This window comes from Drosophila takahashii, chromosome X (assembly GCF_030179915.1).
Source record: "Drosophila takahashii strain IR98-3 E-12201 chromosome X, DtakHiC1v2, whole genome shotgun sequence".
In the NCBI taxonomy this organism is placed as follows: domain Eukaryota; kingdom Metazoa; phylum Arthropoda; class Insecta; order Diptera; family Drosophilidae; genus Drosophila; species Drosophila takahashii.
The window spans coordinates 8,754,591-8,766,375 of record NC_091683.1 but is presented as its reverse complement, the minus strand read 5'-3'; the positions used below and the strand labels follow the sequence as shown (position 1 = coordinate 8,766,375).

The following is an 11,785-nucleotide window of genomic DNA, read 5'->3' as shown; positions in this document are numbered from 1 at the left end:
TTCGTTTTTTGGCCTTAACAATGGAAATATTGATCCAAATATGGATTGTCATACCTTTCTGAACTCGTTATTTAATTTACTATCGATTGGCATTTAAACCTGGACATTAAATTTTTTTGCCATTTTTCGTAAAAAATCATGAGGTACCCCCTTACAAAAAAATTGAAAATTGGCGACAATTTTATTTTTGCAGGATCACCCGGGAAGTGTTATGGATTTTTGTATTATTTAGTTATCTATTCAAAACAGTATGTGTTTTTGGTGTACGACCATTTTTGGCCAAGTTACATCAAAAAAACGAAAAAAAAAATTAATTGTTTACATTTGATTTTGCTGGCAGGCGCAAAAACATAAGTCCAGCCGGCAGCAAGCTAATCTAATTAAAATTGTCTAATTATTGGGTCTGACTGCCGTTAACAGCTCATATCATAGTTTTCCCATTACATATAATAATTATTATTATTATTGTTGTTCTGATTATCATGGTTATTACGACAGCGAGTGCCAAAGCGGCGTATACTTGATGTGATTGAAGCGCAGTGCCCACATCATTCTGCACTTGGCCATAATGCTCTTATGGCCATAATTGTTGTTGCGGCACTCTGACCCGACTAATTGTCGAGCTCTGCTTTTTGTTCTCGGGGCCCCGCAGTTCTGGCCAGCCAGTCAATCCATCCATCCATCCATCCATCCATCCAGCTGGCTTCCCAGTTGAAGGTTGTGCATTCCGCATCCCACGGGGCGCTAATTGAATTCGCTGCCACCGCTGGCCAATTGCAGCCAAAAAATTGAACAAAGCCCCGCAAAGCACTGGAATAGGCAGAAACCTCGAAAACAAAAAGCGCAACTGAAAGCCAAAAACAAATGGAGATGAATTGCATTCGGGAATACCCTCTTTGGTATAGGGTTACCCACTGAGTGGGTTATAAAATTGCAACAAAATAGTAAAAATCCGGAGAATCCATGGATTTATATCACTGCATACTTTTATTACTATTCCAATCAATTTAAATTGAAATATTGGTTTTATCAATATCTGTGATTTAATGTTTAAATATGTTTTTATTTTTATTTTTAATTTAACTATTCTTTTATAAAATATTGCAATAATAATAATAATATAGCTTAATTCAATTTAAATCTACTTCCATTATTTTTTTAGATTTTTTTTTCAATATTGAAAATATTTTAAAACCCAATATACCCCGTTTTGCAGGGTGTCAATAACGAGCAGCATCAACAACAATCCGCTCTTGGTGGCAGGATGTGCGAGCCGGAGTGATGATGAGGCAATTTGTTTAGGCCAGTTATGCATCATTTGGGCGGAGGGGCATGAAAATGGTGATGGCCTGTGGGCGCTGGATTTTAGTGGGAGGGGATTGAAAACCAAGGACGATGGACGACGAACGACGGACGATGGGCTTAGGTAGGCAATTCGATTTGACGGCGCACAATTTCCGGCCGCGCTCGGCTCTGTTACTCATTACAAGCGAATAAGCCCCGAGTCCTTGTGGTCAGAAGCAGCAACAGCAGCAGCAGCGTGCCGCCCACTCAGCTTTATTCACACACGGAAAACTTTCACAATTAGCGGCCGGATTCAGGCTGCGATCCTGGAGGATATATTTCCGGACCTCGGACTACCGTCAGCAGCATTCAGTGGGATAATGTGCGCCCAGGAAGATATCGCAGGCGGAGCAGTAATGATTCGTCGTCCGGCAGCAGTTCCAAAAATAAGGACACAAACAGGCGCAGCAGCACCAACTGAAAATAAATCGTTTAAGGTTTAAATGCAAATATTTTATTTAAATAATTACTTTATAAGTATTTATTTGGCTAATTTTCATAAATCGGTTTTTTTTGGAGAGTAAACTGCAGGAGTAATATTTCTTTAACAAGCCTAATTAATTCACTTACCCCAAAATGCACAGCCAGAGGGCAAAAATGTTGGTGCGCTTATTTGGTGAGCTCTTCAAGCGAGTGAATCCCCGTTGGCCACAAGCTAGACAAACGATGTCCATCGCCTGGCTGCCCAATTTGGGTTGAGGGGCCACAATGAAGAAATCTTCAAGTTAGAAATATAACAAAATAATTTAATAATAATTTAATAATTTAAAATCATTACCTACTTCGCTCTGGCGGCGCTGTCAATTCCTCCGATGAACCCTCCTCCACTTGGGAGTACACCTCTTCCTCCTCCTCCAGGCGATTCATGGCATCATCATAGGTGGGCGGTTCCGAGGGGGACAGGGACAAAGGTCGCTGCTTCGGCTGATCCTGGTGATTCAGCTGATCCTGCTGGCTGGGATCCTGACCCTGGTACAACATACGGTGCTTCTCCTCGGCCATGGCAAACCCTTCTAACTGCCCCATTCATTGGCCCTTCGTTGGCTTTTATGCTCTAGTTTTTGGAGAACCGGAAAACAGGCCTTCAAAAAAAAACAGCTGTGTTGATAAGCGAACATTGCGGGCCAATTATGTCATCTGGTCACCAAATGAGGAAAGCTGGTCGGTTGGCAATGGTCGGGGTGAATCACCATCTCCATCTCCTCCCAGTCGTTGGAGAATATTGTCAGCTTCCGTTTCATTTCCTGTTCATAACTTTTTCAATATGTGCTGCTGACCGTTTGCACTAGCAAAAAAAATAAACCTTGAAAAAAAATATTTAGTAAAATAAATTTAAATATATTCTTTATATTTTATAACAATTTTTAGACTTTTTGCCTAAATAATAAATATTTAAGTGTGCACTTTTTTCACCCATTAGAAAAGCAAACATAATTTTTCACACACCAACTTATGGGTTAACCCTTAAATCTCCTAGTGTTACTACTCTTACTCCTCTCCTAGACTTTTCTCCATCGTGTTTGTGTTTGCGGATCCCCCAGTTTGTTTTTTGTTTTCCCTTCAAGTTTTTCAATATTTTCCAACGACGACGGGGAGCAGGAGGAAGAGCAGTGGTGGGGGGGAAAATGGGAATGAAATTCCGTTTGCCACTTTGCATTTAATCAACTTTATCGCATGCATGTAAATCGTATGCAGGCGCAAATAAACTAAACAGGTAGAGGTGAAATTATAATGAAAAATCTCATTTGCATATGGATAACTGACATCCCTCGATTAGGTTAGCCCTTTAAAAATTTGTTTGAATTTAAAACTAAAGTTAAGTCACACAAAAGTAAACATTTAATATTACCAATGCTTCAAAATATTTTTTATGTAAATATCACAGTAAGATAGTTGTCGCTTTTTCATGAATTTGTTAATTATTTCACTGCATACTTTGAGATTATAATAAACCATAAATTATAAAACCATACAAATTTCTTTATTATTTTCCCAATCAATTTTAATTAACTAAACTATTACTTCAAAATATTTAAATATTTTTATATAGTTAATTAAATTTTACATTAAGTTAGTTTTAGCTTTTTTTTTACTCTTTTTGATACTATTTTTCCACCGAATGCTTATGCTAAAATAATATTTATTTTAAAACTGCGCTAATTCTTTGATATATTTACTTTCCCCATTTGTGTAACAACGGTTTTTTTGAGCTCTTCAATTCAATTTTGATTATAAATTCCAGGGTGTGTCGCCGGCCTTTGATTTGTTTACTCCTGTTGTTCCGCCATCTGCCATTGAAATGGGGATCGGGCATTTGAGAGCTGTCGCTGCATAAATTTGCAGTCCATTTCAAGTTGGCTCATCGCTTTGATGTTTGATTTATTGCACACAGGCGGGGGTTGCGGGGGTTTTGGGCTAAAAAGGGGTTAAGGGGGGTGGAGTGCCAATGGAGTGGGCTTATCGGCCGACATGCCAGACAATTGTGAATGGCAACTGCAATTGGAAGTGACAGGGGCGGCGGGCGGTGGACTGAAGAGGGGTCCTGGGTATCAGGTGCTGACTTGGATAAGCAAATAAATGGATGAGACTGGCAAACAATCCTCGGATGGGTTCGCATTCCATTATGGATTCTGCCCTCGATGTTGTCCTTTTTGCCTTTTTAAGTATTTATGCATTCTGAAGGTCAGTTAAGGGTGGAAAAAATGGGTTAAGGTTATCAGTGGCTCTCTTTAAATCTAGATAAATCCATCGGGAGTATTTAATATTTATTTTATATTAATTACAAAATGTTCTACGAATATAAAGTTAAATATTCAATATTTTTTGAATTTATCATTTATTATATTATAGATTTTTATATTATAACAAATAATAGTGACGCAATAGCCTGCAGTCATTCAACTGATTAAACTGTTGGCTTTTTCTTACAGATCCCGAGGCCCCCAAAAAATAAAGCCATCTCGCTCCCACACTCGCGCGCCGTCTCTTTCGCACTGATTGCGACTTTGGCTGGAAATGTGTGCAAATAATATTTCGTGTAATTGCAATTAGCGCCAAAAAGGTTTTCACCGCTCACAGCTGCTGAATGGAGCAGTCGTGTCGTCTCCTTACCGCCCCCCCCCACCCCCTCCCTTTTTCACCTCTCTGTCACCACCTCCAACCACGCCCCCTTATCATCCGCCTCTTTCACTTTTTATATATATATCTCTATTTGTTGTTTGCCTTTGCGAGGAAATGCGTTCGTGCGAATTGCGATTTCTTCGATGCTTCAATTACACAAATATACGTATGTACATTTGCACTGGAAGAAATTTTTACTTTTAACTGAAAAGTAAGTTAAAAAATTTGGTATATCATATGTTTCAGGTTTTAATCTTATTTATAATGTGAGTTATTCTTATTTTATGTTTTAGTTTATTAAAGAAAATTAAGAAAAATTAGTAAAAAATATCTATTTAAAAAGTAAAGTAATATAAATAGATAAAAGTCATTTTTCATTTCATTTTTTGTAATTTTTTCAATTGTTTCCCTTAGTGTACACATACAACACCGTGTACCTAGGCGCCCGGAAATCAATGTTTAAAAGGGAAGCTGAAACTGCTGCTGACGCCTTTTGCCCATTTTTTCCCCTCCTGCTGGCTTGTTAATTTGCCAAAAAAAAGAGTGAGGGAAAAGAAGAAGAGAGATATTGAAGGTGCCAGATCCACAAAACTCTATCCTCAGCCGACGACCATTTATTCGCCCCCCAAAAAGAAAGCAGGCACTAAGGCGACTAAATAAAGGCAAGAAAAACAAAGAGGGAAAACAAAGGAAAGGAAAAAGTCGAGTAAATGTTCCTTGGGTTCTCTTCGGTTGCTCGTGTAAAATAGTTAAAGTTATGGGCCAAAATGGAGCCAAAGAGCAAAATCAACTCGCACACTCAGGCCCTTCAAGTGCAACAGTGTGTGTGTGTAAGAGGGGGTGGGGGAGGTGGGTTTTGGAGCGCGAGTAATTCACATTTCGAGCACGTTTCGCTTTTATGCTCTTAAATGGCGAGTGTATCTGTATCTGTGCAGGACCCCACATATGTGTGTGTGTGTGTGTGTTTGTGCGTTGTCTGTGGCAAAACGATAATTTTGTTGATGATGCCATGATTATAAGTTTTAGCCTCATCGCAAGAGCTCTCAACTTGGCCGGGGGCAACAATGGCAACGGCTAGAAAACACCGAAGAAAACCAAGATTCCGGATTGGTGAGTGCCGACAAAATACCCGTTGTTTATCTATAAATATTGGCAAATGCCTGATGAAAACGTTAAATTATTTTATAAAGAAATAAAAGGAGCCCATAACCTTTAAAAAAGTATGGTTAACTTTGGTAATAAACAGCAATAATATTTTGTATGTTTTGTATGATTGTTATAAATAAGGTGACCCCGATCTGAACTTCTAAGGCCCATCAGCTAACCAATCGAAGTCCGATTTTTCCGCAACGCACCTCTTAAAATGTGTGATTTAATTTACTAGAAATCAACATTTTGAAATTTTTTGTAAATATTATAAATAAAGTGACCCCGATCTGAACTTCTAAGGCCCATAACTTGCCCAATCGTACACCGATTTCCTTAGGACGTACCTCTAAATTCATGTGGTTCGGAGAACTACTCGAGAGTTTGACTACCGGACTACCGCTACCTACAGGGTATCACCTTACAGACCCAGCGACCGTCACCGGGCGCAATCAGGGGTTCAAGTGGCGTGTCTGGCTGCCGCGTATCTGTGCCACATGTATCCGTATCCGTATCTGTATCTATTCCTAAGTAAATTACACACACACTCGCACACACAAAAGGGCTACGGATGCGGTCCACATCCCGTGCGCGTGAATGACCCACATAAATAGCCGCGTGCCTCGACTCCAGCCGGCTCTTTATTGGCACGTACCAAACAAAGAAACGAAAAATAATAATAAAAAGAACCCCGAAAAAATCAAAAAAATATAGAAAGTGGGAAGAAAACCATTCAACAGTTTCACAGACACATTTTTCATTATGGAACGTCGAATTGAATTTCGACTTGGCCGCCGCAGGACGAAACGTAAGTGGGTCCGGAATTTGGCCCAAATCGATTGACATGGCCAAAGGCCTTGTGATCTGCTCAATATTTCATGGGACGCCCTCAAAATGAAGTGACATCTGGACAGGACGGAGTGGAGATGTGCATCATTAGCAGGGCCATACGTATACGTAATACGTATACGTAATTTCTTGACCCCCGCACCCCGAAAATATTTGTCTAATAAATTGTGTATTTATTGCTGTTGCTCGTAAGTAGCCATAAATTTAGCAAACATGACATGGCCAAGTTTCCCTCGTCCTGCTATTGATTTATTATTATTTTTTGGTTGTATCCACTGCCTCTGGAATGCCGAATCTTCCATTTTATGGGCTACGGCTACGCAAAAACCGAACTGTTGCATGTTGCCGGCGGGGGTATGTTGCATGTTGCTGCTGCCGTCGACAGGCACATTAACTGTTTGCTCGCCAGATTTGGCCAGACAATGTGAAAATGTTTACACTGCACTTGCCCGTCAGCTGGTTCGGTTCAGTTTTGTTATTACTGCTGCCTCTTTACTCGGCATGTTCAACCCCCTTTGACCTCAGACCTCCGCCTCTGCCATCGCCATGAATATTGCCTTTTTGTCCCGCTCAAAGTTAAATGTCCGCACAATCAAGACATCAGCATCAGCAAACGACTCGATGCCGCCACTAAACTCACAATGCAAAAAGCGGAGCCAGTAAGTTGACAAAAAAATAAATATATGGCAAGGAAGCAGGGAAAAATTAACTTCCCTTCGGTATTTTTTTTTGGTGTAGCTTTAGCCTGCCTACTTTTGAGCTGAGTATATTAGATAAATGCGATTTTGTTAATATAAATTAAGATATTAGACTTAGCATTTTTATTTGAACATTTATAATTATTATTCTGATTTATATGTAAGACAATCCATATTTGGATCAATATTTCCATTGTTACGGCCAAAAACCTAATTATTTTTTTGTGAAAAATTGGGTTCTGATTTTTTGGCAAAAATTTGAATTTTTTTCTTTTTGTTTTTTTGCTGTAACTTGGCCAAAAATGGTCGTACACCAAAAATACATACTGTTTTGAACATATATCAAAATAAGAAATAATTCTATGACACTTTCAGGGTGATCTTGAAAGAATAAAATTTTCGCCAATTTTCAATTTTTTTAAGGGGGTACATCATGATTTTTTACGAAAAATGGCAAAAATATAAAATGTCTAGATTTTAATGCCAATCGATTGGAAATTTAATAACGAGTTCAGAAAGGTATGACAATCCATATTTGGATCAATATTTCTATTGTTACGGCCAAAAAATGAATTATTTTTTTGTGGCAAATTGAAATCTGTATTTTACATAAAACAAAAATATTCTCCAAAATTTTAGCATTTTTTATTACCAAGCCCCCAAACGGCCGCTGTGGCTGCCGTATGCAAAGTTTGACAAGCTTTCCCTTTAGTTTTCCCCATCAAATTTCCCTTCAGATGCTGCCTGCAAGTGTGCGTGTGTGTTTACTTGGCGGAGTCGAGAATCGAGACTTTGCCGAAACGCTAATGTTGCTTTTGTTGATTCTGCTCTCCAATCCAACGTCGGCGTAATGCCCTCGGTATTTATTATTATTTTTGCTGGCACTTACGGCATTAGGTTGCCAAATTATTTGGAAACACTGCAGAGAGGCCGCCCTTTCCCGAGAAAATTCAATCCAGAATTGGTGGATTTGTTTTGCTACTATATTTACTGCTGCCTTCGATATACAATATTTGAAATATTTGCTTAAAACGTAATGCTTAAAAATGGATGGAATGATGTAACATAGTTGTGGATCTGGGCGATAATAAGGCTTAAATAGTTTAGGTTTTATAATAAAACAAAAAAGAAGGCGATGAGAGAAAACCACGAACATGTTTACGAGTAAAGTGATGAAATCTATACGATTAGGCATTAAGCATTATAATTTTCTTGTTTAAAATCTAAATGTATATGTTACTTTAGTTTATGTGTAGATCAGTCTGTGTGCAAGCACTGCTAAACGAAAATCTCTAAAAAAAATCTTTAATATAAATAATGGTTATATATCCAAAAAAAATAAAAATTATAATAAATCGAGTGTGTGTTGAGAGTTGGGTTGATCTTCAGTTTCGAGTTTCAGGCCAGGCAGAAGAGCTTCCTCCAGAAGGAGGGCGTGGGCGGCAGGGTGGTGGGCACGAGGCCCTCCCAAATGGCTGTGTCGAACACATCCTTGACTTTGTCCTGCGAACGAAATAATACGGTTATTAATCACTGCTTAATTAAATCAATAGTGCCCCCATAAAAAGCTTCTCTCCATTGTTTCTGTTTTTTTGCTGCACTAATTACTAACCATTGTCTGGCTGATATACATGGCAAATTAAATATTTTACCCATAACTAACTAGATGCTTGTATGATGTAATTAAATAGTTGTTTAATACTTAAATTATCCTCTTTTTTTGACTTACTGAATTTCTAATTATAATTATTGTTTTATTACAGTATTATTTTGGCTTTTGTTTACTTGGTAAATTAGTAATGATTTGTTATGGAAAATACATAGAAGTGACCATCAATTTATTAATTAGTTTTAATAAATGATTTCATTGATCGAAAGTCCAAATTCGTTTTTTTTTACAGTAAATATCAATACAAAATCATTAAAATTTATTTAATTATTTACTTAACAATATCCTTGATACAATTTCGAGTTTTTTCATATAGTTTAATGAGCTTCCAATTCAAAGTCGGCATATTTCCTTCACCTTTTTCTTAACACTTTGAACAGCTTTTTCCCACCGGCGGCAATACAACTTAATCGCGGTGTTATATATGGTGTCTTATTTTCCAGCAACTAGCGAAGCACTTGCTCAACAAATTGTCACCATCATCGTCGTCGTCGACATCAGCAACATCATCATTATAATCATTATTATCATCCTCATCTGGCTGGTGGTGCCAAGTGCTTTATAATTTGTTGCAATCGCTTCATCTTCGTTGTCGCCTTCTTTTGTGGAAGGAAGTAGGGGGCGGCGGGGGGCGTGGCTGTTACCTTCGGGGAAATCCGCGTAGAGTGCAATGCACGGCTGACAGGAGCGACGGCATTCAGTCGGAAGTGTTGGGGCAAACAAGAGGGGACTTTCCCGGCCATTCCATCTCTTAACCGCACAATTATGATTATTGTGTGTGTGTGTGTTGGTCGTGCAATGTGACAAGGCGACTCAAAAGGATAAAAAGCAACGAGGTCCTCGACAACGACGACGAACTGCTGCTGGCTCCCGCAGGAGGACACCTCCTTTTGACTGCGGAATTTAGCCAGCCTTATTTTTTATTTTTTCTGGGGGCTTCTTTCGCCAGATTATCCTGTGATAATCTTTGGGGTATGCCCCTTTGCTAAGTTTGCATTTAATTTATTTAGATTTATTTAGATTTATTTAAATATAATTTATGGCTTACACTAAAAATTAAAATTATTTTAAAAAAAAATTATCGAATGTAATTTCTATATTTTTATTTTATTTCATTGTTAATATAAGTTATTATTTTAAAAAGAACCTAAAGAACATTTAGAAAATTACAAAAAGGGAATACAAAAATGTTTAAGTTAAGAGGAAGTAGAGAATTTGTACCACAACTTTCCTAGAGGGTATCACATTTTCCCCCAGAGAGCGGAGGATTTTTTGTAAGTGTTTACACGAGACAGCCGCAATGAAGTCAGGGACCCAGAGCAATGACTTGTCTGCCTTTTGGCTTTAATTAATATGAGTTACGCTTGCTACCTCATTTTATTTACCATTTTCCCGCCCCCTTGGCAGTTGACTAACTAAACTAAACTGCACAACTCACCTGTGTGGCTGACGAAGTCTCAATGTATTTTGCGCCAATTGTTGTTGCCAAATCCCAGGCGTCTGCATATGAAATTGCTTTCTCGCCATTTGTCTGCAAAAAAAAAAGAGGGGAAGCGGAAAAGGGAAAAATCAAGTTAGTACCGGCGGCCAAAATAAATCAGAAATAAGAATTTCATAAATATTTGAATCGGAGGCGAGATAAATAATGATAAGGCCGCACCCGCAGGCAGCAAAATCATTAATAAATCAGCCCAGAAATCAGAAATCAGAGAACCCAACTCACCTGCAGTTTGTTGAGGACATTCGGGCTGGTGCGAAGATCGGCCTGGGTGCCAACCAAAATCAGGGCGGCCTTGGTCTTGGCAAACTTGGGCGCCCATTTGGCCTTGATGGCCCGAAACGTTTCCGGCTTCACCACCGAGAAGCAGAGCAGGAAGACGTCGCTGTCCGGATAGCAGAGCTCCCTCAGCGGATCCAGGGTGTCCTGGCCGGCGGTATCACAAATGGTCAGGTGCACCGGACTCTCGTTCACATTCACATCGGCTGTGGCGGAAGAAAAATATTGGGTTTTTAATATTAAAATTAATAATAGATAAAAGGAATAAAAGGAATAAAAGCAATAAATTAAATATAAATATATATTAATATAAAATACATATGCATTGATTTGTGATATTTAAAAATAAGATAACATTCAAAGAAAACAGTAGCAAAAACCCATTCAACATTATTTGCTGAAATCATGATCTTAAGCTTTCCACTTCAATGACAAACCATTTTCCATAGTTTTCCCACCCTTTTATTTACAAATGAATCAATCAATTGATTTCTGTGCGTGTGCTTGTGTGCGTGTGGGCCCACTTTGGCCTGATTTCGGTTCAATTTAATTGCAAAATATGTAAATTACTCTCACACTGAGGGTGGCCCTTTCTCTTTCGCACTTTGTGATTGCATTTTCCTGTCGGAATTTAATTTAATTTAAAATTCTTTGCCAATCCTTTTGTTGTCTCCTCCACGCAAGTGCAAATTTTTGGCATAGCACATGGTACACTCGAGCACCCACTCACAAACACACACACCCGCAAACTAGTGGACACTCACACAGACACAGGTAGCTGACACAAAAAAAAAGAGAAAAGCCGGAAAATTGGAGATGCCTGAAATTTTGCAATTCATTCAACCCTCTATTTTTATTTCTCAACTGCAAGTAAGCTGTAATCTTGGTGATAAATGAAGCACTAACTAAATTAAAGCTTCAAGAAAAAAGATAGTTTTGTGTTAAAAATATTTCCCTGAAAAAATGTGGTACTTTTCCGAGTATTTCAAAATATATGTAAAATATTTTTAAAATGCCTCCCAAAACTATGCTGTGAAAAAATAATTAATGAGGGCTTTCTCATTGCCATGTAAATATCATAGAACCCATAAAATGCATTGTGGTTAACTAATTAGCAGCTTAGAATTTTCATAACAAAACCACAAACGCATAACAAAAATTCTAATAATTATTTCACAGCGA

General features: G+C 38.3%; 2 protein-coding genes across 2 annotated transcripts in view; both read right to left on the bottom strand.

The window, feature by feature from the left end:
* Positions 1-1,127: 1,127 nt before the first annotated feature.
* Positions 1,128-2,352, bottom strand: LOC108068011 (lipopolysaccharide-induced tumor necrosis factor-alpha factor homolog). Its single transcript, XM_017157352.3, has 3 exons — positions 2,127-2,352; positions 1,915-2,062; positions 1,128-1,761 (listed from the first exon to the last, which is right to left on the bottom strand). The coding sequence occupies exons 1-3, from the start codon at positions 2,344-2,346 to the stop codon at positions 1,644-1,646; spliced, it is 486 nt and encodes a 161-aa protein (XP_017012841.2). The 5' UTR covers positions 2,347-2,352; the 3' UTR covers positions 1,128-1,643.
* A 5,752-nt stretch (positions 2,353-8,104) lies between these two features.
* RhoU overlaps positions 8,105-11,785 on the bottom strand; it is a 52,959-nt gene continuing 49,278 nt past the window's right edge. Inside the window, exons 7-9 of the mRNA XM_017157458.3 lie at positions 10,550-10,809; positions 10,265-10,357; positions 8,105-8,660 (exon numbers count right to left, since the gene is read on the bottom strand). Coding sequence (XP_017012947.3) covers positions 8,556-8,660; positions 10,265-10,357; positions 10,550-10,809 — 458 coding nt within the window. The 3' untranslated portion in view covers positions 8,105-8,555. The remainder of the gene's footprint in view (positions 8,661-10,264; positions 10,358-10,549; positions 10,810-11,785) is intronic.

Bases quoted from the DNA above. Each gene is read 5' to 3' on its own strand.
- LOC108068011 (XM_017157352.3), bottom strand. From the start codon at position 2,346: ATGGCCGAGGAGAAGCACCGTATGTTGTACCAGGGTCAGGATCCCAGC. The intron at 2,063-2,126 runs GTAGGTAATGAT...TCTAACTTGAAG, and splicing joins GACAGCGCCGCCAGAGCGAA to ATTTCTTCATTGTGGCCCCT. The intron at 1,762-1,914 runs GTAAGTGAATTA...ATTTATTTTCAG, and splicing joins CTCTGGCTGTGCATTTTGGG to TTGGTGCTGCTGCGCCTGTT.